The sequence below is a fragment of the Condylura cristata genome, unplaced genomic scaffold (genome assembly GCF_000260355.1).
Source record: "Condylura cristata isolate star-nosed mole 26May11 unplaced genomic scaffold, ConCri1.0 scaffold00003, whole genome shotgun sequence".
NCBI classification, from domain to species: domain Eukaryota; kingdom Metazoa; phylum Chordata; class Mammalia; order Eulipotyphla; family Talpidae; genus Condylura; species Condylura cristata.
In genome coordinates this window covers 33,171,883-33,199,443 of record NW_004567104.1, presented here as the reverse complement: position 1 = coordinate 33,199,443, position 27,561 = coordinate 33,171,883, and the positions used below count along the sequence as shown (strand labels likewise).

The 27,561-nt window shown below is 42.0% G+C and overlaps 1 protein-coding gene across 2 annotated transcripts; it reads left to right on the top strand.

The window, feature by feature from the left end:
* The first annotated feature begins 2,315 nt into the window (after nt 1–2,315).
* On the top strand, nt 2,316–22,072 carry CASR (calcium-sensing receptor). 2 transcript variants are annotated; one of them, XM_004675167.1, is made up of 6 exons: nt 2,316–2,503; nt 4,979–5,285; nt 8,633–9,517; nt 16,272–16,502; nt 19,191–19,314; nt 20,580–22,072. In XM_004675167.1, exons 1-6 carry the CDS (start codon nt 2,316–2,318, stop codon nt 22,070–22,072), a joined length of 3,228 nt encoding a protein of 1,075 aa, XP_004675224.1. The 2 variants fall into 2 exon arrangements, with proteins under 2 accessions (XP_004675224.1, XP_004675223.1); XM_004675166.1 differs by having other exon boundaries at nt 19,146–19,314.
* The last annotated feature ends 5,489 nt before the right edge of the window (nt 22,073–27,561 follow it).

Genomic DNA, 27,561 nt, shown 5'->3' with positions numbered 1-27,561 from the left:
CTAGAAACTTCTTTTCCTCTTTCATCTAAAAGTTCAGGAATAACCTGATGTTGTGATTGTGTCCCGTGAACACTTCCGGTCTTGGCAGTGTCATTTCCTGGGATGTAGCTCATGGTTCAGGATGGGCTTCAGCTTTCACATCCACCTCCACGCAGCAGGATGGAGGAAGGGGGCGTGAAGGAACATAGGGCACACACCCACCCTCCCTTACGTGATGCTTCTGAAAGCTGCCACAGAGCACCGCAGCTTAAATCTCACTGGCCAAAACTTAGTCATATGACCCACATTTTATAAAGGAAGTTTGGGAAAGTGGTCTCTACTTTGGACTACAATTTGCCAAACTATTTTTTTATTATTATATTTTATTTTTACATCATTTTGTGCCTTTTTCCATCTCAGTTGTAATCCCTATGGACTTCTCATCACGAATTCACCTGTGTGCCATCACCATAGTCCCATGTACCCCCCCCATTTTTGATCCCATTCCCCATGCCACCCCCATAAAATGTCTCTGGTATATAGTTGTTCATTATTATTATTATTCTCCCCTGGTCCATTATGCTCCTGCTATGAGTGAAACCACCCGGTATCTTTCTTTTCTTTCTTGCCAAACTATTTTTATTGTAACATTAAGGCAAGTACAGATAGAAGGGATATAGTTAAAAGGCTCCACACATTAAAGCTGAAGAGTTAGTGATCACATGAGCACTTCTGTGTTCTAACTAGTGCCGACTGAAGTCACAGTGATGACTTCCAGTTGTTAATCCATTGCGCTATCATCATACTTTGTACTGCTCTGGTTGTTGATATGTAGGTGGAGGATGGAAGGAGTAAGAGAGAAAGAAAAGAAAGCTTTTGCAGCAGGGAACTTGGGATTGGGGTGGAGTTGATGGGGCTACCAGTGAAGCCTGACTAAAGCAGGGCAACAGGAATGGACTAGGAAGGTGAAATGGAGAGAAATAAGAATCAACAGGGTGATAGATGTTGAAGTAGAAAGAATGGGAGGATCTAGAATGAGTCTCAATTAGACTGGTAATTAGACTGAAATTGGTGGTTTGGAGACTACAATTAGACTGGTAGAGTTAACTGCTGTAAATTGACCAGAAGTCTTTCATCTATTAATTCTTGCCTTAAATAATCTGTTGAGTGGACTAATGAAGTTAATAAATTTCTCCAAGTAGTTAATCTTTCACAAGAAAAACTTAACAGGTCTTAGTGACTCACCCTAACCAGTTATAATGTTCCCCTCCTAATTCAGTGCGCTACATGAGACTCCTTTAACTTCTGAGTTCTTGAGGCATTCTTAACTGAAGTGCCAGAATTTTCCACTTGAGTAAGCAGAATATATGGACAATCTATTTTCTCATCTATAAAACAGAATTGTTACTGCCCTCTGACAATTGTGAAGTCTCAAATATATGGGATATTTGAAGGATCCGATACAATGCCTGATTCAATAGATGCTAGTTTCTATCTTCTTCCAAAGTACTTTCATTTTTTATGCATTCTTCCAACAAACATTTATTGAGTAGTTACTATTCCACTGCCTGTGCTAAAGACTGGGGCAGAAAGTTGACCTTAGTCATAGAAAACAAAAAGTTAGAATATCTTATTCACTTCTGAATGTCGAGTTAAATTCTGGTATTCATCACTAGTGTGCCTGCCCCTAAATTCAGAGTTCCTGAGGAAGGGGGGACATGTGTTTGTCACCTTTCATTCCCAGGTCTTCACACAGGTAATGTATTAAATGTATGGGTCAATATATAATCAAGGTCCAAAGAATGCAGCCAAAAATCCCAAAAGAGAACTGGATGTTGTGGCTCTTTAGACACTAGCAGAGATAACTCCATAAAGGTTGAGTGTCTTCTGGGATACTCCTTCAAAATGGGGCCTACAACCTTCTCCTAGAATCACTGTTGGAAAGGAAGTGGGTCCCTGAGGGGTAAGGAGCAGTCTATGGTAATGGTTAAGAGCTCCAGCTTCTCTAAATGGAAATTCCAAGCCACCTCTGTGACAGTCATCATAAAAAGATAGGATTTAGATTCAGTTAAATTCATTTTATCTCTTTCTGTTTAGGAGACATCAATGATGGTCTCTGCATGATGCGGCTTCTAAGAACACAAGGACTACCCAAATTGTCAGTTTGCAGTGGAGAAGACAAAAATGGAAATTCAAACACAACTTCCATTTTGATATTAATAGCTATATAGACATGTGTCCCCACCACAGGGAGTGAACTGCACCAAGGGGGAAAGTTCTCAAGGCCCCAAACCACAAGTATTCTTGTCTCTCCCCCCTGGAGACAAAGCAGAACCATGGCATTTTATAGCTGCTGTTTGATCCTCTTGGCATGCTTTACCTGGCATGCTTCAGCTTATGGACCTGATCAGCGAGCCCAGAAGAAGGGGGACATTATCCTTGGAGGGCTCTTTCCAATTCATTTTGGAGTAGCAGCCAAAGATCAAGATCTCAAATCAAGGCCGGAATCTGTGGAATGTATCAGGTAAGGGGAGGAGGGGAAAGAGAGCCTTTTCCGGGTGGTTGGAGAAAAGCTATACCAAACAAACCCAAATTATGTTTCCAAATTTGTTCTCTCTTTTCAAGAATAGTGATTAAAAATCATACTTAAATCTTATTTACCCCACCCTTTCTGAAAAAAATAAATTCCAAATATAAACTGTCAGAGAACGAATAAAAAAACCTGTGGCCTATCAGAGCACATTCCTGATCACTAGTGTTCACCTGGTGGCAGGTGTTGCCTAGTGGGAAATAAATACCTAGAGGAAATTTATTTGCAAACTTGAGTTGTAAAATTTCCTATCCCCACGCCCCTCAACCTGCCCCAAACACAGGTACATCTCACTTTCACTAGCACATAGATAACATGTCTCCTCAAATTGTTTCTTTTCCTGAACAAATAGTCTCAGTTTTTTCCACTAATTCCTCCATGACAAGTTTTCCAGACCCCCTCACTACTTTTATTTGCCCTCTATCTCCTGCTCACTAATTATCCTGACTTTTTTAGAATAGAACATGTATCCCTGGCCAGGGTGCTGACCCACATGGCGTGGCAGACCTCTCCTGTCCTCCCGCTGCTCCCCTCAGCAGTGTATTTCAGTACATCTGCCTGTTCTGCTCCCCACTCTGTCTTTGGTGAACCCTACCCCCAGCCCCATACACACACACCTCTGGCCTGTACCCCAGTTTTTGTATGCATAAAAAAATAAATCTTAGAAAAAAAAAAAAGATAAAACTAGGCACTGTTCCTTCAAATGGGATCTGATTTTTGCAGCGGACTGTTTTCTATGTCACCTTCCTTAATCTGGAAACCACTAATGCACCACAAATCTTGACCCTTGTTCTGAAAGAGTCTAGCACTTTCTTTCTGAGACTTGCCACTTCCAGAAGGGTCCCAGCACTTTTCCTTAATCTCTCTGGTAACTGCAAAATGAAAATTAGAATTGTTGCAATAAAACTGGGTTTCTGTTCACATTCTAATGGGATCTCACAAAATAATAGGTAACTTTTAACATTTGACAATGCAGAGAAACCATGCAAAATTTTACTGAAGCTGACTGCATCCTTAACATTACTTGTGTGGGAAAGTGTCCTCCTTTTATTTTTTTTTACCTTGCTGGACAGAGTTGTGCAAGTGACACATATTTATCCAAAAGTCAAGCAAGAAGATTGACCAGAAATAGGCTATTTTCTTAATTTGATTAAAGGTAGCAAAATCAGCTTAGCAGTATAGGTGTTTTATGTCATGAAAAATTTTGTACTATTTCGTTAATGTTTGTGGGTTTAAGACAAAGAACGAAACAAATAAATGAAGAAAACATGAGAAAATGACTAAGAGAAGCCGTTGCATTAAAAATTAGAGCAGCATTCTTAGAAACCTAAACAGTACTGTGGAATATAAAAGATTGTTCATCCAGTCATTTAGTTAATGTGGTGAAGCCCATTACAGAGAGAAAAACTGCGGAGTTCTTTGTTTTCTCTTTTGGGTACAGATATACCAGTGCTCCACATTTATCAAGCCCTCATTCCAAGTTAAGTCTTATTATGAAAACTGCATCCCTGGCCCTATTTTTCTTTGCTAATTGACTTGCCTTTTACTTAAAATAATTTTCATCTTTAAAAATATGTTCATTTTTGGACCAGGCGAGAAAATAAGAATAATAAACAGCCATATACCAGAGACATTTTGTGGGGGTGGAGTGGGGAATGGGATCAAAAATGGGGGTGGGGGTGGGGAGGGAAGTGCACAGGACTATGGTGATGGCACACGGGTGACTTGGTGATGGGAAACCCATGGGGATTACAATTGAGATGAAAAAAATGTACAAAATGATGTAAAAATAAACTGTTAAAAAATGTTCATTTTTAAAATAAAAAGTACACATGAGCTAAAAGCACATCACTATGAAACTTATCATACCACGACCCAGAAATAACCGCTCTGTGTGGACAGCTTTCCTATGCCAACTCATTCTTTACAAAAATACAACCACCCTTTTCCCTTTGGCCTCCAGGAAAGTCATAGTCTAGATTTTTCACTCTGCATTCTCAGCTGATTTTTAAGCTTGATGTATTAAAACCCTAGTTTAGTTCTTTTTCTTCTTAAATCTCTGTATTACTTGAGTAAAATAGCTCACATCAGCGACTTTGAATTCTTTGCTGGGTGAGGCAGATAGAAATTATCCTTCCTGTTACTAATAACAGTTTTCATTATTATTGTGCCCTAGCTCTGTTGAGGCCTGGGCTGACAATTGTGCATAATTATCTCAGATTCACAGTCACCCCGTGAGGTAGGTGTGCTCCCCATTTTACAGAAAGGACTTTGAGGCTCAAGGAACACCATGTCGTGAAACCAAAGCATAACAAAAACAGGCACCAAGCCTGGCTTTGTCCAGTCGGCATCTTAATGCAGTTGAACAGAAACATCTCTTATTTGGCCCTCATTCTTTCTTTCTTCTAGGTATAATTTCCGAGGATTTCGATGGTTACAAGCTATGATATTTGCCATAGAGGAAATAAACAGCAGCCCGGCCCTTCTGCCTAACATGACTCTGGGATACAGGATATTCGACACTTGCAACACCGTTTCTAAAGCTTTGGAGGCCACGCTGAGTTTTGTGGCCCAAAACAAAATCGATTCTTTGAACCTTGATGAGTTCTGCAACTGCTCAGAGCACATCCCCTCCACAATCGCTGTGGTGGGAGCCACGGGTTCGGGCATCTCCACGGCGGTGGCGAACCTGCTAGGCCTCTTCTACATTCCCCAGGTACTGCACCTTCTCCATGGGTGATGCCAGCAGGAAGGGAGCACACTGCGAGCAATGCCCTGCCCTGTGTCCTTGCAGTTTGCTAATTTCCTATCTCTGGTTCACCATGGCCTAAAAGCAACTTGTAAGTCCCCAGAGCACTATATCATGACCACTTGGTATTCTGAGATTACAGTGTCTTTCAGAATTCCTTTAAATATACCTTGTGTAAAACTTTTTTTTTCACCAAATTATTTATTTCCCATTAAATTCCTTTAGTAAATGGCCTTTCTTTGGCCTTTCTTAAAGGGGATGAAGTCATGTGACATAATGCCTGTCTTTCAAACCAACATTGGTCCTTAGCCCTACGCCTTTGAAAGTTTCTGCCTCTCTGCCTGATTGAAAATTTAGTTCGACCATAGGGAAACAGTACAATTTCTAACAAAAATGTGCAAAAACTGTCTTGCACATTCTAGAATTGAAAAATACTCTATTTTATTCAACAGATATTTATAGAGGGTATATGAATAAGCAGCCTCCACCCCTCAAAAACTCAGTCTCAGTGGAAAGATTATCTCCATTTCAAATACTGACAGTTCATTGGAACAAGTTTTTTAATAAACATTTGTTCAAGATTTTGTCACCAAAGTAAAAAGACAGCAAATTCTAAGTGCCATTTTATAGTTTTTACCCTTAACATTATAGAGCAAATCTTTTGACATTAATATTTACAGATCCATAGCATTACTTTATAGTATGGCAGAATTGGAAGCAATCTAGATGTTTATGGATAGGAGTGGCAGCTCAATTGTGAAGCATTCCTTACATTAAATTTTAAGTTAAATTATAAATCACACTTTAAGTTGACTTTTTCAATGTTTAAGATTTCAGATTTGTAAGAACACCTTAGATAAATTCAACGTCTATCTTGGAAGTCTGTTTCCTTGGTGATATCCATTTTCCCTTTATCCCTTAACATACACATGGCAACTGAAAAAGTCTTGTCATCACTTCTCAAATCCTTACTTCAAAGAATCAAAGGTGCTTCCCATGGGGAAGCCCTGGCTCTGCAACTTTTGTCCCAAAATGATCAAAGAAAGCACAATCAGTAAATGTGTTGGGGAATATAAAAACAAGCCTTTTTTACATATTGTGCAGTATTATTTTAAATACATAATTAAATTGTCATGGCTCACAGATTATGATGTAATTGCCATCAAATAAAGAACATGAAAGGAAAGGTTTCCTTATGATTTGGATGAATGATTAGGCTGAATTTGTGTCATAAAAGTGCCAAGATACTCACAATTAGCAAGTCAGATCAAGACAGTATCTGCAGTGGTTCGCTGCCTTGGCTGCACGAGGGAGTCATTTGGGGGACTTGTAAAAAATGGATACTTGGGCATCACATACATCCCCCAGAAACCCTTGTTTAGTTGACATAAAATGCAGCCTGGGCAGAGGAGGTGTGGAAGTGTCCCAGGCTATTGTGAAGTGTAGCTGAGTTGGGAGCCTCGGCTCTGTGCGTGGGAACAGAGCTCAGTGGCGTTTCTCAGGAGACACATGCCACCAAGTGGATGGAAGGAGCAGCCCAAGTACAGCAAGTTGTGGTTAAAAGTTTTCTGAGTCACTCATGAAATTCTCCCCGCTTATTATTAAAAAAGTTTGTGTGTTTTTAAGGGGTTTTTTGAGGGGTACAAAGTGGTACTTACCTCCATTTTCCTAACTTGCTTTTTATAAACTGGACAAGTACTATAAATACATCTATGAGAAAAATACCCATAGGGGATATATTTGCTTCGTGATGTATCTCTTTCGACCCTTTGTTGCCCACTTTTAAAAAAGCATCCAGAAGTCGGTAAATTTTACTGCATTCACTGGATGGATATATATATATATAATGGCCAAGTAGGTTTTCATTTGTAGAAACCTGATTCAGAAACCTGTTGTTTAGATTCAACAAATAGAGCTCTCAAAGACAGTAACAGCTCAACAAGTTACTTAATAGAAATAAGCTATCTACCATGAACTCCCATAGTAGAGCGAGAAGGGGCTCCTTCTGATAAGAGAAAAAAGACTAATGTCATCAAAGATCTTTTCAGAAATGTCAAGTCCACTCTAACAAAGTTGCCCCACTGCTTTTAAGCACAATATCTTTTAAGCTTTTTGATGTAGAAAGTGTTAATTGTGAACAAGGAATATAGTGGGAGGAAATCATTTGAAACACTGAACATATAAAGTAATTGTTTCAATCGGTGAGAAATATTAAAAGGCAGTCCTTCAAGTTCCTTAGACTTAAAATAACTCTAGAAAAGTATAGAATAAGAGATAGCAAACACTCATTCTTTGAGAGAAAAAATTCTATTAAATGTAAAAATGCATCCAGCTTATGAAAAAAAAAATCTTCCAGTAACTTGGAGCACCCTAACTGGTGAACCAGGACACACCAGAGAGCGGCTGATGGGCCAGAGACCACCAAGACGCAGTCTCTGGGCCGGCCAATGGGGCCTGGGTGGTGCAATCACGCCCTCCCAGGTTTGCTGAGACTGTTCCGTTCCTTCCGGCTTCTGCTTGCTGTACTGTGAAAATGAGTCAGGAAGTTTGGCACTAAGAGATGCTTTGCATGATATTTGCATACTGCTTTGGACAATGATCTTCTACCATTAAAGGCTGTCTCCCTTTGGTGCCCCTTCTCCAGTCCCAGATGAAGAACTGGCTATATCTTAGAAAATGAAAATAACCAAGACAATTTCTCCAAGCTTCCTTTTCAACCACTCTGGGTTTTGGAAACCCACAGCCAAAGCCTTTTAAGTAGCTTCAGGCATTTCCTGAAAAATATCAGAAGAAAGAGCTCTGGATGGTGGTTGAGTTTATTGTGAAGCTGGAAAAAGAAAGAATTTTTTTTTATATACATCTGATGACATACATCATAGTTATTGTGATGCAGAGGAATTGAGCCTAATGAACTCAAGTGGCCAATTGAGACTAAATGATAAACAGTTCTTGGAACTGACTGCAATGAGGAGTACTTATATCTAGGGTCCTCCCTGGAGTGCAGTGGGGTGAAGCACAGCTGTACAAAGCTAGCTGCAGCATCTTCAGCACATGTTTGACTCCCAGCCAGGGAGGTGACCCACATGGGGCAGCAGACCATTCCTGTCAGCAGTGTACTTTGTCAGTCTGCAGGTTTTGCTCCCCACTCTATCTCTGGTGAATCCTCTCACCGTCCCTTGCCCCCCCCCTCAAAAGTACTTGTATTTAAAGTACTAAAGTAAATGAGATTAATGAAAACTCAGAAAGCCACTCACATATATATCTTTAACATCCACCTGGCACCTCATTCACACTGTGGTTTTGATTCTTTCCAGGTCAGCTATGCCTCCTCCAGTAGACTCCTCAGCAACAAGAATCAGTTCAAGTCCTTCCTCCGGACCATCCCCAATGATGAACACCAGGCCACCGCCATGGCAGACATTATTGAATATTTCCGCTGGAACTGGGTGGGCACAATTGCTGCTGATGATGACTATGGCCGGCCAGGGATTGAGAAGTTTCGAGAGGAAGCTGAAGAGAGGGACATCTGTATTGACTTCAGTGAGCTCATCTCCCAATACTCTGATGAGGAAGAGATCCAGCAAGTGGTGGAGGTGATCCAGAATTCCACTGCTAAAGTCATTGTAGTTTTCTCCAGTGGTCCAGACCTTGAACCTCTCATCAAGGAAATTGTCCGGCGCAATATCACAGGCAGGATCTGGCTAGCCAGCGAGGCATGGGCCAGTTCTTCCTTGATCGCCATGCCTGAATACTTCCATGTGGTTGGAGGCACCATCGGATTTGCTCTGAAGGCCGGGCAGATTCCAGGTTTCCGGGAATTCCTGCAGAAAGTTCACCCCAGAAAGTCTATCCACAATGGCTTTGCCAAGGAGTTTTGGGAAGAAACATTTAACTGCCACCTCCAAGAAGGTACTAAAGGACCATTACCTATGGACACCTTCCTGAGAAGTCATGAAGAAGGTGGTAGCAGAATAAACAACAGCTCCACTGTCTTTCGACCTCTCTGTACAGGAGATGAGAACATCAGCAGTGTTGAGACCCCTTACATGGATTATACACATTTACGGATATCCTACAATGTCTACTTAGCAGTCTACTCTATTGCTCATGCTCTGCAAGATATATATACTTGTTTACCGGGGCGAGGGCTCTTCACCAATGGTTCCTGTGCAGACATCAAGAAGGTGGAGGCTTGGCAGGTACATCCTTCGCATAGATAGAAGTTCACAGTCTGATAAAACTGAGTTGGGATGATCTAGGAGACAGATAAAATGGTTACCAAATTTAAAAAAAAAAAAGGAAATATCTAAGTGAGCTCACTAAGTATAGTTTTATATCAAATTGTGTTTTCAAACATCCGTGCAACTGATTTCTTCAACATTAATAGTAATTTATTTGATTAAAGTTTAAATTCTTGGCTCAACTTCCATGTTGAGCCACTATAGTCCAGTGGTTCAAAATTCTAGAGAATGGCCCCTAAACCCGAAAACATATTCAATACTGGAGTATGTTTTTTTCTAATGCTTCAATTAAAGGTAGTCTCCCTATATGCAAATAAGTAGTTGTTACTGTCATATATTAATACATTTCATTTGTTAAAGGACATAAAACTAGCATTATTGTATTACTTGTGCCGTTATATTACACCCTGTGTGAGACCACCCAACAGGCCAACTAAACTTAGGACATAAGCAGATCAAAGACACATAAAATATTTTCTTAAAAGAATTTTATTGTGGGTGTTTAGAAACAGAAGCCCTGAAATAGTTATCCTGAAAGATAATTAGAACTAAAGTAGAATTCCTGCATTCATTTTATTGTTTAGTCTTATTCTGTTTTTTGCAATTATATATAAGGTTAACAATCTTTTTTTATAGAACTTCTAAAGATAAAAACATGATCTGACTTATATCTATTCATGTCATGCATATATACCTTAATATTTAAATCAGACCTTGCATTGCACTCTTCAGTTCCAGACTGACCTGTCAGAGAGAATGCATGACAGAGGGATTGCAGGGTTGGGGGTGGTGGGGTGATGGCTTCCTGAATAGGAGTCAAATGACCTAGCTTCCAGCTTTAGCTCTAGTTCTGTGATTTACTAGCTGCATTATCTTAACCATACTTTTGCTCTAGGTCACACCCTATTCATCTGTAAAATGGCTCTAAAATCTAACGTACTTTTTTGTTTGTTTACAAAATGAAATGATACATGTGAAAGAAATTTGTAGATTTTTCAACCCCTAAACGGATGGTGAGTATTAATAGCAAGATTTCAGTAGGCCTCTAATTAATCAGTCTGTTAGACAAACAAATAACAACTGAAACTACTTTATCTGAAGATCCCAACCACAACTGACAAGTTGGAAAAGATACCAAGAAACAAAAAATATATATCCTATGTCAGTCATTTTAGAGATGAGGAATGACTGTCTAGACTGGTGGAATGAGCCAAGATCTTTGTGTGTGTGTGTGAGGGGGTTGAAGAGAGAGGGCAGAATCTCTCTGAAATCATTGTTAGCTAAAATTTTTCATCTCCATGATGTATGTAATTTTTTTTTCCCTTGCATTGTGCTCTTCTCCACCTTGGCAAAGAAAGGAGAGTTCTAATAAAATTCAAAGATCAAAAAGACTTCAGGAGTCATGATGCTAAGTAGAGTTTTAAGAAAGAGAGGAAAAGGGCTATCTCTGAGTAGTAAATGTTACCGCCTTTTCTCCCTCCCTTTACATGTCCCTTGGAAGGAGGACTTCCAGTTCAATGAGGGTCTATATATTTGAGGGGAAAAGAGACTTCATATGGGTAGTTTGACAGTTCAGCTGTTCAAAGACTTCTCTCTCAGAGAAGAAAATAGTACCCAGTTGGTCTCTCTCAGAAAAGAAAATAGCACCCAGTTGGTCAAGACCAAAGCTTGGGAATACGAGAAAGAGGCAAAGAATTAAACTGTAGTCAAACTGAAGACTTTTGCTTACATATAATACACAACCCAAACAAAACTGGTTAAAGTAAAAGAAGGAACTTGTTAGTAACTCATAATACTGAAAATCTCCGAAATATTTCAGGTATAGCTCAATACTTTCATCTCCATCTCTTTGTACTTATTCTTCAGAGTTAATCATTTTCAGACTCAGATTAGAAGTTTAGGTTCATAGAATCATCACTGCAAGAGTTTCCTTTCTTCCCAGGGCCTCCATGAAAGTTCTAGAAGCCATACTGATTGACTAATACAAGCTCACATATCCATCCCTGAAATTAGGAGTGGAGGCCTCTCTTCCCCACATCACACCATAGAATGGTCCCCTCTAAGCCTCTCCCCACCCAATGACTACAAAATGGTTTAGTCCGATGGAAGCCAGCAAAGGTCAAAATACTAAAACAAAACCACAGTGCCACCTGCGGGAAACTAAGAGCATTTAAATTCTATAAGTTACTGCTATAGATATTTTTTAAAAATAGGGAAATTTAAAGCACCAAAATGGGCAGACAAAAAAAAAAAGATGTGGCACATTGAGACATCAAGTGTATATGACATCAGGGAAAAGAAGCACTCTCCAGAATCTAACCACAAAGACATTGAAAATTTTTATCTCCCTGAGAAATAGAGTTCAAAATTGCCATAATAAAAATATCAAAGATGTGGCCCTCCCTGGTGGCGCAGTGAGTTAAAGCACAGCATTAAGAAGCTAAAACCACTTCTGCATGAGTTCGATTCCCGCCTGCCCCTGAGGTGACCACATGGCGTGGCAGACCTCTCCTGACCCACCCACTGCTCCCCTCAGCAGTGTACTTCGTCAATCTGCCTGTTCTGCTCCCCACTCTGTCTCTGGTGAAGCCTCTCGCTGCCCCTGAGCCTCTGGCCTGTACCCCAGTTCTGTATGTACAAATAAATAAATCTTTAAAAAAAATCAAAGATGTGGAAGAAAATGCAAAAGGCAAGTTAAAGTGGTAAATAAAAGAATTCAAAAAAGCAGAGTTTAAAAAAATTTTTAAAGGAGAATGAAATGAAAAATAAAAGTAATGACTAGAAAATAGAAATTGAAGCTCTTACCAAGAAAATAAGAGAGATGCAGGATATAAAAAGTTTAATAGATGAGATTTCAAAATTCTGGAGAAAGCTTTGGAAGCAGAATAGTTCAAATTAAACTATGGCATCAATAAGCTTAAAGAAAATTATACACAAAAGAACCAAGTGGAAGAAAGAGAATTACAAAGCAAAAAAAGTAGAAGAAACTCTTCGAGAATTATCCAACTCTGTTAGGTAAGGCAACATAAAGATAGTGAGTATGCCAAAAGGGGGAGAGAGAGAGAAGGTAGAACAGATAATTTTTTCAAAGAAATAATAGCATAAAAGCTCCAAAACAGAAGGAAGTAAGTGTACAAGTCCATAAAGCTAAAAAAAAAAACACAAAAAAAACCTATCTAAATACAATGAGATCTAGACTATGATATATTTACCACATCAACAAAAGAAAGATAAAATCATGATCATATCAAGAGAAGCAGAGAAAGCATCTGACAAAATCCAACAACCATTTATGATGAAAACTCTCAAAGTATGGGTAAAAGAAAGCATGATAGACCCACAGATAATATAATACGCAATAGTGAAAAACTGAAAACTTTCCTTCTCAGATCAGGAACAAGACAAGGATGTCCACTTTCACCACTACTATTCTACATTGTATGGCAGTCTTAGCTGGAGCTATTAGAAAAAAGGAAGGTGTATATATATATATATATATATACACTGAAAAAAGAAGTAAACTGTATTTGCAGATGACATGATCACTTACATTAAAAAGATGTCATTAGAAACTGTCAGAAACAATAAATCAGTACAGTGAAGTGGCAGGCTACAAAATCAATATACAAAAATAAGTTGCATTCTTAGATGCAGACAACAAACTAGAAGTGAAAGAAATAACGAAGACATACATAGAAATACATAGACACAAAAATAAATTCTCATCATCACTTCTTAAGGAAATGCAAATCAAAATTATGCTGGATACTGCATGAAAATTGCCCAAATTTCAGAACAAAACAGAGGATTCGCCCTGGTGGTGCAAGGGGTTAAAGCACAGCACCAGGAAGCTGGGAAGCTGGCTGCAGCCACTGAAGCATGAGTTTGATCCCCCGCCAGGGAGCTACCCTCATGGCACAGCAGACCTCTCCTGTCTTGCCTGCTGTTCCCCTAAGCAGTGTATTTCATTCAATACCCCATTATGTCTCTGGTGAATCCTCTCACTTCCCATACCCCAGCACCTCTGGCCTGTACCCAGTTCTTGTATGCATAACTAAATAAACTTTTAAAAACAAATAACAACAAAATGGAAACATACCAATCTGCTTTAGTGGTAGATATGGTAACATCCATCAGAAGAGGCATGAACCCATATCTGTAAATGACATTCAGTGTTATAAAATAGTTACCTCAAAAAAGAGAGAGAGAGAGAGAGAAGCAAATTAGCCAAAATAAAAAGTGTCTACTTCATGGACCCTACAGCTGACCCTAATCCAAGATGGTCTGGCACTTTCCATCCAGGAAAGGAAACAGAGTCAGAGCTCTAGTGAGAAATAACATGTGGAGATTGCCTGGAATGTCTTCTGTCTGTTGTAAATCTCATATGAGCCTCAGAAAGCCAGACAGTTGAGTGGGCAATTTAGAATTAAGATATTGATCATGTTGCTATCAGTCAAGAAATGAGCTCTCAATAATTCACTCCCATAATCAAGATCTACATGGACACCTGTCACCTATGCATTCTAATCTACACATCTCAGCCCGGAGTTTGACCCCACGTCTCTCAGTTATTCTCTTGTAAGCCAACATGCCTGGCACCTATACACAAATCACTTACTAGTTTTGGGCATAGCATTTTTACTTAGATAGTATCCGTTTTGGTCATCTCTGTCATTATCCACCACAAACTTTTAAATCACTTTCAAAGTTCACTTTATCCTTGAAGTCTTTTCAAATCATACTCCCACACACACTTTCTGATCATTGGGATAAGAGCCAGAGTAGATGGAAAAGAGATAAGAAAAATAGTGAAGTTAGAGGGAATTGGTCCTGGATCTTCGCTACTCTCATAGCACATTAAGTGCTTTAGCACAAAAAGCAATACATTCCTCATCTGTGTGAACTGTCCCTCTTTATCTGTGTGAATAGTGCGCTGGGAAGTGATGCCATGTATAAGAGTGGAGAATTCTGGACTACAGTAGGGAGTTTCTGTCTCATCTCTAGTCTTTAACTTGAGTATCAGCCCAGAGGTGATTCTCATATATGCTTATAATGATTAACAATTTTTAACTTTAAAACCCGTTAGAGGAAATACCATAAGAAACCACAAGATGGAAATATTACCACATGCAAGATGCTACATGACCATCTAGGTATGTGTAATCCCTTTCATGAACTATCAAATGTGAAAGTAACATATACAACCTAAATGAATCACAAAAACATGCTACACACACAAAAAAGTCCATACTATATGACTTATTCATATGACGTTTTGTCTCTGATGATAAAAAGAAAATAGATCAGCGGAGCCTAGGGCTGCAAGTGGGGTGGGATTGGTTCGGACGGGACATCACAGAACCTGTTGAGGTGAATGTAATGGGCTTTACACAAGCATATACATTTGCCAGAGTTCAGAACTATACTCTTAAAATGGGTACATTTTTAAAAAAGATTTACTTATCTGTTTTACAGAACTGGGGTACAGGCCAGAGGTGCGGTGGGTGAGAGGATTCACCAGAGACAGGGAGCAGAACAGGCAGATTGACAAAGGACACTGCTGAGGGGAGCAGATGTCTGATTTGTAGGTACCTTAGATATAACGATGAGAGGAAAAGGGTGCCTTTAAATGGACTCCAAACCATAGGACAGAGACATTCTAGAAGCTCTAAAAGTATAGTGCTTGTCTAGCCCTTAGCCTCTCTGGCCCAGTCCTCTCATTACACTCTGCTGAGAGCCAGAGTGATGAACTTTGGTGACTCATGAGGTGCAGTGCAAGGGCCCCCACAGCTGGACCATCTCTCTCTCTCCCTCTCTCACTCTTGTTCTCTTGCTCTCTCTCGGTGCCTCCATGACCCCTTGATCCTAATAGTTCCCATATGAAAAACAGTCTGCTGAGCATCCACAGCCTCCTCTAGACCCCTGCCAGTGGCTGGCATGGAGAGCCAAGAACCTGTGGATACTACCTTAGAGCACAGCTATTAAAAGTACAAGTTTTGTACCTGGACAAGACTTCCGTTTTCTTTGCCTCAGTTTCCCCAGCAATAAAATGGGGGTAATAGTACTGTTTGTTGTGAGGATTAGATTAGATCATGAATACTTAGCATTGTGCCTTAAAGTGAGTAAAATGGCTACTGCTAAGATTTAATGATGATTATCATTATTTGTTTCATACAAGGGTTTAGTAACCCATAAAAACCAGGTAAAGATTAAGGAATTAGTCATGACCAGTGCAATAATGATTTTCAGGGTTTCATCCATAGCTTCATCTCTTTTCCTTCTATTCCCTTCTCTGTAATTTCTGGCAGCAAGACACTTCCACAGAAGCAGCAGCACAGGTAAGGCCAATGCAGGTCACTTAGCACCTCCAACTCTTCCCCAAAACTCATCTCAGAAGATTCCAGGAATGGACTCTGGCTTACAAACCCGCCTGTCCTAAGGCATAGCCAGGTGATGGTGCACCTGCAGAAGCCTTCATTTGGCAGTGCCCACGGGGGAAGTAATGTCCACAGTTTATCAGAGCTTCTTCTTGCACAGGCCAATCCTCAGTGCTAATTAGAAAAAGGCATCTCTTCTGCAGGTCTTGTTCCGTCCACTTTTTTTTTTTTTTAAAAGAATATGTTTTATTGTCCTTGCATAGTACACAACCTATGTAACTCGACATGGCACCCATGAGGCTTATACTCAGAACATCCACTCTGCTCCTCTTTAGGTCCTGAAGCACCTTCGGCACCTAAACTTTACCAACAACATGGGAGAACAAGTGACTTTTGATGAGTGTGGTGACCTGGTGGGAAACTATTCCATCATCAACTGGCACCTCTCCCCTGAGGATGGCTCCATTGTGTTTAAGGAGGTTGGATATTACAACGTCTATGCAAAGAAGGGAGAGAGGCTTTTCATCAACGAGGAGAAGATCTTGTGGAGTGGGTTCTCCAGGGAGGTACGTGCGGTCTGTCAGTGTCGCCCTGCGCATATGAAACTCTGCTGGGCATAGGGAAAGCTATGAGTTGCACCACTGGATTTCCAAAATAATAAGTCCACTTCCTGCAACATATTAACTCCCTATTTTTCAGGGTTCCTTATGTCCTTGTGGAATCCATCAGTGTTTGCTGTACAGAGGGAAGTCCGTGGAATTTGAGCCCCAAGACTATTTTACTCTTTACAAATATGATTGTCTGGTTGGTAACAGGTTCCTTGGCTAAAACTTTTTCCAACAACAGCAAAATATTAATCAAGGGAGGGCCTTGACAATTTACACAGAGGTCATTCCCCATCATCCAAATAGCTCAGGACTGACTGTTTTATAAATCAAAGGACAATTTATTTTCCTAATACGGGAGACCTGTAACAACTAGAATGATGGGGCCTCCCTGGTGGCCTAGGGGTTAAGTCTCAGCGTTATCACCTCTGCTGCCTGAATTCAATATCTGGCCAGGGAGCTGACCACATATGGTGTAGTAGACCTCTCTTGTCTTCCTCACTGCTCCCCTTAGCAGTGTGTTACAGTAAATATACCTGTGATGAATCCTCCTTCCACCTGCAACTCTGGCCTACACCCCAGTTTTTCTACCCAAAAATAAATAAATAAATAAAAACAAAACAGGATGATGCTTATAACCATGATCAGGAATCTCCTCCTCCCTAAATATCACTGCAGCTAGAAGTCTGATTAATAATGAGATACCCATCTCTAGTGAATTTGCTCTAGACACTTTCTGCTGAAACAATGGCCATTCTGTCATGGCTGCTGGGTAGCCAGATTTTCTGTAGGAACCATCTCTAAAAAAACATCATTTTTTAACTGTCCCAAGAAGACTGCATGAAATCTATTACATTTTGTTTTGCTTTCACCCTTAGGTGATTTCTTCGGAGTTGCTAAACGTAGACCATTCTTATATAATGTGACTAGACTTGAATTTCATTTTTTCACCAAATACTTTTTAGGTTGATGGGTTTCTGATATGATGGTACAATTTCACTGTTTCTCAACGTATAGGAGAGATTACCTGAGTGAGGACTATAGATAATGAAACTCATTCACACAGGACTTACTTATTGAAGCAAGTCTTTATTAGCTTCCACCTCAGAGGGTAAATTCTCAAATATAAATAGCAAGACATTTTCCCAAAGATTTGGGGTATATTGTTTTGTCCACTAATTATGCCCTTGTCTAAATGATCACATTTTCACCAGCTAGGGTCTGATCAGCTGTTCTACCGCCTATTCACTTCTGTTGAATTATTCAGTTTATATTATATTTGTACTCATGCCAAGATTTAGAGAATTTCATTAAACCCGCTGCTGAGGGGTTGCAGTGGGCAGGTCAGGAGAGGTCTGCTGTGCCCTGGGATCACCTCTGGGGCAGGGGAATGAACTCCCACTGAAGCGGCTGCAGCCAGCTTGCAGTGCTGCATCCTAACCCGTTGCGCCACCAGGGAGGGCCTAAATGTTAGTAAGTTTAAAAGATAAGAATATAGACAAATTATTGAGCAGTGCAGTGGTTGAAGGATTGAAGAAAAAAAATGTACGTTTTAATAGCTTAAATCTTTTGGATTGTCAACTCTTCAGAACAGAAAACATGACATGACCAGTTGTGTGGTATGTTCTCCCTTAACAACTAGATTTTCCTCATATTAGTTGATATATGAAAATCTATAAGAGTTCCTACTTTTTATTTTTTTAAAGATTTACTTACTCATGCATACAGACCTGGGGTACATGCCAGAAGTGCAGGGGCGGTGAGAAGCTTCACCAGAGACAGTGTGAGTTGCAGAACAGTCCAGCTGATGAAGTGCACTGCTGAGGGGGTCAGCGGGCAGGTCAGGAGAGGTCTGCTGTGCCATGTGGGATCACTTCTGGGGCAGGGAAATGAACTCCCACTGAAGCGGCTGCAGCCAGCTTGCAGTGCTGCATCCTAACCCGTTGCGCCACCAGGGAGGGCCATATGTCACACTTTTGATAAGCTACAGTGTCATGATCAGGTTTAATGAAATTCCAGGGCAGGGGATGGAACTCATGCGGAAGTGGCTTTAGCTTCTCAGTGCTGTGCTTTAATCTGCTGCGCCACCAGAGAGGGCCTGACCTGTATATTTTTGCTTCCAATAACCGGAACTGGCTGCTTTCTTTTTCACAGAAGATGCCTGCAAGCTAGTGGTGCCCACTTGGCCCACAGGTTCAGGAAGGCAAAAGAATCTAGGAATTGACATTCCCATGAGATGCCTTTTAAGCAGTGAGGGGTGCCGAAGTGTGAAAGCCCACCCCTCCCCCTCATCTCAGCATCTTCCTTTGTGACTGTCCCCCTGTCTGTAGGTTCTTGCCATTTTATCTGTCAGTTTATCTTGGGCTTTTACCTCTATGGCAAGTAACTGGGTATCTCATTCTGGGCCCTGAAAGGGATGGAAGGAGAGAGTATTTGAGAAGAATTTGGGTCACTCTGTAGACTCCCAGCAAGTAACTTCCTTGCTCCCCACAGATGTGCATAAATAGCAGGAGCAAGAACCTGTGTCTGCTGGAAGGAGCTTGGATCTCCCATGTTGGTCCATGTGCCCAACTCCTCCCTGTCACGTGTCAAAGTCGCTGTCAGCCTCACCCGAAAGCTGCACTCATTTGTGTGTTCTCTGTCCTTCAGGTACCTTTCTCCAACTGCAGCAGAGACTGCCTGGCAGGGACCAGGAAAGGAATCATTGAGGGGAAGCCCACCTGCTGTTTTGAATGTGTAGAGTGTCCAGATGGGGAGTACAGTGATGAGACAGGTAAAGGAACTGCCCCTGACTCCTTTCAGGGATTGGCCCACTTTGGGGTCATGGAGTCGGTGAAGTCTCTCAAAGGGCAGGACCCAGTTGCTGCTCAGCACATGTTTTTACTTGACAAGCTATGCCCAAGTATGCTGGGCTAGACACTGAGAAGGAATCGAAAAGGAGTATAACTTTTGTATAAGAGCTTACAGCACATCGGTTCCACCTCTTTCTTTCACTTTGATGATGCTTTCCAATTGATTTCCTTTTCTCATAGCTCAGTGGCTCTAAGTAAACAAAATCCTGTCTATTCCAGCCTCCTGAGTTAATAGGCGATGAGAGACTGCCTGCAGGGTGCTGGGTACTTCACTTGCTATCTTAGGTTTTCTCTTGTGCCTCAACAGCTTTGTCTATAAAGTAGGATTAATAATGATTCTATCTTGCAGAGTTTGGGAATTAAACTAGTTCATATTGGTAAAGCATACAGTAAATTCTAGATAACTATTTGTTAAATGAAAACCTCAACTGCCATATTGGAAGCACTCTATAAAAATCATCCATAATTGTTATCACCTTCATTATTTCATTCTCATCACAATAATGGGTTATTATTGCTTCCACTTCACACCTGAGGGGTTCAGAGAGGTTAAGGAGCTTACCATAGTCACAGGATTCCCATCCAGATCTCTGACAACAAAGACCATGCCTCCTTTACACCCCAGCACTGCACACTGTCTGGGACATAGCAGACTTAATAAGTGTTCAGTCACTGAGTCTGAAGCCTTCCTCATTGGAAAACCACAGATGAGGAATGAGGTGGGCACAGGTCATCTGTGTAGGATGCATTCTCTTGATCTAAGAGGAAATCTGCTCTGGCATGTCCACAGAGTCCATCTCTGTATCCAGAATAACTCAGACTGGGCCTGAATCACTTTGAAATGAATGGCGCATGCCAGATCCTTGGTGTTCAGACCGCTTCCTTCAGCAACATTGATTATTCTCTGCTACAGACCAAATGCAGGTAGAGAGAAAAGAAACACGCTAGCTCCCTTCCCTTACCTCTTGCAGAAAGGAAAAAAATTAAATCAGCTAAGTAGATTATTAGACATAAGTCAGGGTTTAATATATTATCTGATAATGCAGAGAAACCACAATTATTTCATCAATTTAACAATTTAAGGTGACTGCCTCCAGCAGCCGTGTGCACTCACCCTCCAGGTCCCCTCCAACAGAGGTTAGCCTCGGCCCAACAGTAACTACTTCTTCACTGGGACTTTTTACAGATGCAAGTGCCTGTGACAAGTGCCCTGATGACTTCTGGTCCAATGAGAACCACACCTCTTGCATCGCCAAGGAGATTGAGTTTCTGTCGTGGACGGAGCCCTTTGGCATCGCGCTCACCCTCTTCGCGGTGCTGGGCATTTTCCTGACCGCCTTCGTGCTGGGTGTCTTCATCAAGTTCCGCAACACGCCCATAGTCAAGGCCACCAACCGGGAGCTCTCCTACCTCCTCCTCTTCTCCCTCCTCTGCTGTTTCTCAAGCTCCCTGTTCTTCATCGGGGAGCCCCAGGACTGGACGTGCCGCCTGCGACAGCCAGCCTTCGGCATCAGCTTTGTGCTCTGCATCTCGTGCATCCTGGTGAAAACCAACCGTGTCCTCCTGGTGTTTGAGGCCAAGATCCCCACCAGCTTCCACCGCAAGTGGTGGGGGCTCAACCTGCAGTTCCTCCTGGTCTTCCTCTGCACCTTCATGCAGATCGTCATCTGTGTGATCTGGCTCTACACAGCGCCCCCCTCCAGCTACCGCAACCATGAGCTGGAAGACGAGATCATCTTCATCACGTGCCACGAGGGCTCCCTCATGGCTCTGGGCTTCCTGATCGGCTACACCTGCCTGCTGGCTGCCATCTGCTTCTTCTTTGCCTTCAAGTCCCGGAAGCTGCCAGAGAACTTCAACGAAGCCAAGTTCATCACCTTCAGCATGCTGATCTTCTTCATCGTCTGGATCTCCTTCATTCCCGCCTACGCCAGCACCTATGGCAAGTTTGTCTCTGCTGTGGAGGTGATCGCCATCCTGGCAGCCAGCTTTGGCTTGCTGGCCTGCATCTTCTTCAACAAGGTCTACATCATTCTCTTCAAGCCATCCCGGAACACCATCGAGGAGGTGCGCTGCAGCACCGCAGCTCACGCCTTCAAGGTGGCAGCTCGGGCCACGCTGCGCCGCAGCAATGCCTCCCGCAAGCGGTCCAGCAGCCTGGGAGGCTCCACGGGGTCCACTCCCTCCTCCTCCATCAGCAGCAAGAGCAACAGCGAAGACCCCTTCCCACCAGCAGAGAGGCAGAAACAGCAGCAGCCTCTGGCCCTGACCCAGCAGGAGCCACAGCCGCAGCAGCCTCTGAGCCTGCAGCCGCAGGGGCAGCCCAGGTGCCAGCAGAAGGTCATCTTCGGCAGCGGCACAGTCACCTTCTCACTGAGCTTTGACGAGCCTCAGAAGAGTGCCATGGCTCACGGGAATTCCACCCAGCAGAACTCCCTGGAAGCCCAGAAAAGCAGCGATGCCTTGACCAAACAGCAGGCGCTACTCCCACTGCAATGTGGGGAGGTTGACTCGGAACCGAGCCCCCAGGAGCCAGGCCTGCCAGGACCTGTCAGTGGGGACTGTCCGCCAGATATGAAGGACCCTGACGAGATGTCCCCAGCACGAGTTGTGTCGGGTTCCCGGGGCTTTGTCATCAGTGGCGGAGGCAGCACTGTCACAGAAAACATGCTGCATTAGTAATCTAGAAGAAGGTGAACCCAGGAGAATCCAAAGAAGTTTTTCCGTTATCACCTTCTCTGCCCGGAGTGAAGAATTGGGCCAGACTTCTTCCTCTGGGGAAGGAGCGATGGCAGACAGCCAAATGACTTGAGCATAGTTGCGCCGTTTTAAGTGACAGTGAGTTGACTGATGTTCCCTTTAAAATCTAAAATCAAAAGAAGCGCCTTGTGCTTCTATGGTGAGGTTCGAAAGGGAGTTGAAAACACTGTAGACAGATTTGCTCTTTATGTTTCTTCCTCTGTTTTCTTTCTCTGCCTTTCTCACCCATAGCCCAGAGACGAAGCCAAGGCTTTCAGCTGTCTGCCTCATCCTTCCCTGTTTTCATGTTGAAATACCTGCCATGAAGTTATGGACAGCCTGGCCCAGAAACCAAGGTGTGCAGAGGGCCAGGATGCCAGGTCTGCCACCGCTTATTACAGCTCTGAATGCTGTCTGTCAGCACTGCTGCCCCAAATCTTGACAACAGAATGAATGTTCAAGATCATAAGGCAGTTGTATCCCCCTCCTATTTATGAAGACCATAGAGATTTGGTTTCTTACTTGCTGCTGCTATCATGTGACATCTAGAAGATTAGCATCCCTTCTGTATCAGAGTACCTGCTGTTGTCCAGAGCGTGATAGTGATACCGTGGTTAGGTTGCCGGATCACAAGAATCACCTCAATTTATTGGGAAGGGATTCCATGCAGCCAATGAGCTGTATGTTTAATTAATATTGCTGTATGTAGCTTTATCTTTTAAAAAATGTATCTGTTGTAATAATCCATGGGCAATAGAAACTGCAAAAAATGCCACGGTCTGGTATATATGAAGCAGTATTTTTGGGCTCATTCTCCTTGCCCCTCACCACCCTCCACCCATGAACTAAGCCCCATGTGAACCCCAGTGGTCCAGAGACTCCCTCACCCCTGATGGCAAGGCTTCTGATAGCTAGATCTACGCCTGCCTTTACCTTCACAAGAATAAGCTCTCAGTGATTGGCTCCCAGTTAGTTGTTAGAGTAAGAATACGTGGTTCAAGATTCAAGAGAGCTCTCACAGGACTGTCACCAGGCACTCACCCCCAACTGCCATAACTACATTGCCCGGGGGTGGTTAAGAGGCTTGCGTGGCTTCCTGCTGAGTATCCAGGCACTAGAGTCAGCAAGATCTGGGCTCGCTCTGACAAATGGAGTGACTACAGTCAGGAACCTTCACCTCACTAAGCTCCAGATTTTTTGTCTCTAAAATGGAGGTAACCATTCTTTTCCCTCAGAGCTCTTATGAGGATTAAAAGAGATAATGTATGTAAAGTACTTTAGCGTGGTGCCTAGCACATAGTAAGCACTTAATAAATATTAGTTACTGTTACTACTAATGTTGTAATTATTGTTTTTTACTTGTATAGAAACAAAACTTATTTACCATTCAGATTTTAATGACAAGCCCACAGATGGCAATATACTTCTCCAGGATGCAGGGGTCACTCCTAGTGACATTTCTCATGGTGAAGAAGTCAGAAAATCAGTTTTCCAAGGCTCCATGCTTCACGTTTGTGGTGTCCACACCCAGATCTCCATTACCACAGAACACTGTCTCATGGTAGTTTCTTGGATCACTCTAAATGTTGCTTTTAAGTGGAAGCCAAACTATGGTGATTATATCTTTGTGAGGCCTCAGAATATACAGTGACTTGTGGCTTCTTCCTCTGAGCAATTTTTTCCAAAGGGCTGCCTTTCCATTATTTTTACTATAACTGATTCATGTGATGGTTGTTCATTTGGATGAAAAGGCAGCAGAGGGAACCAAGTGAGACACAGTCTCCCACAGCAAGATCCTGGTGGGGCATCTACTCCTCCAGGCCAGGAGGGGGCACAACCTCCAGCCAGCCCTAGCCTGCCTCCCCACCCTGGTCACACTTCCGAGCAAGGCGGCAGAGCTGAGTGGAGAATTCTATCTAACATTTTATGTAGTCTTTTGGAGGGGAATAAAAACCCTGAAAGTTTTATGGATTGGCTTTTAGGTATCAAATAGCTTTATGGAAATATCTATTACTTTAACTTTCCCAAGTGCTACTCCAGTGTGTTGCTCACCCATGGAGCTGATCTAGAGGAGGAAGCTGGCCAAGGAAAACACATTTCTATTAAACCTCACTTCACGGAGTGTTTGCAAATAAAAGTAGTCTCTCCCAACAATCCTATCAGACAGTTGGCCTTGACATCCTGTCCTCAGTATATGTAGCAGCACAACTCTCAGGTAAGTTTGGTTACAAGGCCCAACTATCTTAACATCTGTGAGGATTAAACAAGCTGTGAGAATATTCAGAGTACCTGAGTTGTGTGCACCACACCACCACCTCTTGAGTGTCTTACAGACCATTAGTCCCAGGAATTCCAGGTGATATTGAATGCCAGCCTCAGTTTCCCTCAGTCAGTAAAGGGCAAGAGAGTCTAAGCCAAAGGAAAGTGGCTTCATTTGTTGACAAATGAGGAGGGTATGAGACTCGTGTCTGAAAGACCACCGTCCGCTCTTTGGCAGGTGCAGGGATATTTATACAAAGGGAAAAACAGGGCAATGCGCAAAGGCTTGCAAAAGGGAGAGGGGAAAGGAGTCAGCACAGAGATGGGTGGGCACCAGCTATTGAACCCCCTTTTCCTTTGAATGCAAGAAGACAAACCTGGGGGAAAATGGCAAGAGGTAAGGGAAGACAAGCTTGACTAATGCTAATCTGTGAGGCCTGGCATTTGTAACTGTGAACCAAGCTGCAAGCTGCACATTGTAGCCCGAAGTCCCCTCCAACATCCCCCTCCAACATCCTGCTTATCAGGGCAAATAGAGTTCCTGTGTCAGTGACTGACCCAAGGAACAACAGAACATCATATTAGCTTTTGATACAAACTGTTTTGCTACAATTCATGACAAAATCAGAGGCCATGTAAGGAACAAGCATGTCTACCCCTGATGCTCTGTGTTTAGGACATGGAACCTGGACCATGCTTTTCATTCGTTCATGAACAAACAGAAGTCTAAGCATATCACAGAACAATAATTCGTGATTTTCTTTCTGTTCAGGTACAAGAGAATCCAGAAAGTAAGTGTCAGGGCATGCCTCTGCAGCCATTTTTAATAATTTTATGGAGAAAAGTTTCACCAAGATTAAAGAAGTCAAAAAGCAACAATTTGGGGGCAAAAACATGAAACTTTTTTGGTCAAGCTTTATTATATAATCAATATCTAAAAGTCTATTTAAAATGGTTAAAAGTCTAGTAACTTTTGTGTAAGAGGTGTTGCATTGCCTTTGAAATCACGTGGGAGCCAGTGGACACATTTAAAGAAAAGTGTTCAGAATAGTGGAAAACCAGGAGTGGACTCTACGCAGTATAATGGATTCATTTAAAATCCTTGAATAAGGTACTCAAGAGTTCTTTGCTTTCGTTTCTTATATAAAGTAGCTATAATACTACCCGACATAATTATTATATATGGTTATTTGAAAAATACAACAATTTATATGAAAATATCACCTCTAAGAGCACAGTTAAAATATTAACCATCATTAAAATCACAGGGGACTGGAATGTAGAGGGTTTGCTTTTGGATAATGGGGACTTATCAGAGAGTTCAATGATTTCTTCTATAGGGTTTCTTAGTTGGAAATAATAGAACTCATTTGCTCATTTAAACAGAAACAGATTTACTATATAGAATTAGGAAGCTTATGAACATCCCAGGATATAAGTTCGTATGCTACACAATCAGAAACAACAGCCTGGAGAAATAATCCCTTCACAGGTTCATTCTGGCAAAAACCTCACTACCTCCCCTGCCTTCCACGTAGCACCCATGACCCAAGGAACTAGACACCAGAACCTTCTTTGCTGCTAGAGGACCCCTGCCCCTGTGCTTCGAGCCTGACCAGGGAGCCTGGGAGTGTGGCTTTTGCTTTCTGCCTCAATAGGATGGGAAGACATGTTGGAAAGTCAATGTGGGTGATGAGTAAGCCAATCCGAATATGCACTACCCACAAACAAAGTATTTTTAAGATCAAACACAAAATAAAAAACTCTCCCCCGGGAAAATAATAAAAGGATCCCCTTTCATCTTAACAACTGTGGTAGATCAGAAAGATACTATGCTGAATCCGAAGGCATTATAATATGCTGACAAGGCTGCAGCTGGCATTGTGCCAGGGGAGATAGCCTGCTGGCAGATAAGCGAGCAAGTCGGGGCAAGTAGTTTAGGGGATGGGAGGACCGGAATCTGAGTTCTGTTATAAGCCCATTGGTACTACTGGACTTTTTAAGAGGGTGTGTATGGAGGAGAGTATTTATGCCTGTTTAACAGCCTGGAGAAATATACATAATAGTGATTGTGACAGAGGCTGAGGAGGACGGGAAGTGCACCATGCCCAGTATAGGAATCTGCACACACAGCACAGGCTGCACGTACACACTGTATGACGAATCTGTTTTCTTTAAGCTAAAACTCTCACTTTAAACCTGAAATTCCTGCCCTGATGATGCCTGAATGAGTTCAAGATGTAGATACCCTCAGATGTACAGGATCAAGGAAACCTGCAGACTGATAACAATTCCTGCGGGCAGAAAGAGAAGAATTCCAAGAACATCTGTCCTGATGTGCTGTTTGTTCACGGCTAACTGTTACTGTTTAACTCATTATGGAAAGGCCAGCTCAAGAGGAGATGGCTGAATGGTCCCTGTGTTGTTTCAGATCAATGGGCAGTGATTCTGAAAAACAAAAGCACTTATTGATTTAATGCTATCTCTGCATATTGGCTTTTTGGTAGTGACAGACAGCAGAACCCAGGCCTATTGTCATAACATAATCACCTTTATTTACCGTTAAGATCACCCTGTAGGTCCACTGCACAAGCCCCTTCCAGGCTTTCGGTAAAAAGTGTGGCTTTTAAACAAAAACACTGATTCAAAAAGATACCTGCACCCCCATGTTTATTGCTGCTTTATTTACAATAGTAAAGACATGGAATCAACCCAAATGCCCAAAAGTAGATGACTGGATTAAAAAGATGTGGCATATCAATGGATTATTACTCTGCAATCAAAAGATAAACTCATGCCTTTTGCAGCAACATGGATGGAGCTGCAAGCAATCATACTTAGTCAAATAAGACAGAAAGGAAAGGAAAAATACAGATGGTTTCACTGATAGCAGGAGCATAAAGGACCAGAGGAAAAAAATAAAAATAATAATGAACAACTATATACCAGAGACATTTTACGGGGGTGGAGTGGGGAATGGGATCAAAAATGAGGGGGAAAAGGGGAAGTGCACTGGACTATGGTGATGACACACAGGTGATTTGGTGATGGAAAGCCCACGGGGATTACAACTGAGATGGAAAAAGGCACAAAATGATGTAAAAATAAACTATTATATTTTTTTAAAGTGTGGCTTTTTCCTTTTCATGCTATCATAGCAAAGAGTAGGC

Excerpts from the sequence above, each read along its gene's own strand:
- CASR (XM_004675166.1), top strand. The coding sequence starts at position 2,316 with ATGGCATTTTATAGCTGCTGTTTGATCCTCTTGGCATGCTTTACCTGG. Across the intron at positions 2,504-4,978 it reads GAATCTGTGGAATGTATCAG|GTATAATTTCCGAGGATTTC; the intron begins GTAAGGGGAGGA and ends TCTTTCTTCTAG. Across the intron at positions 16,503-19,145 it reads GGAGTGGGTTCTCCAGGGAG|CCTCACCCGAAAGCTGCACT; the intron begins GTACGTGCGGTC and ends AGTCGCTGTCAG.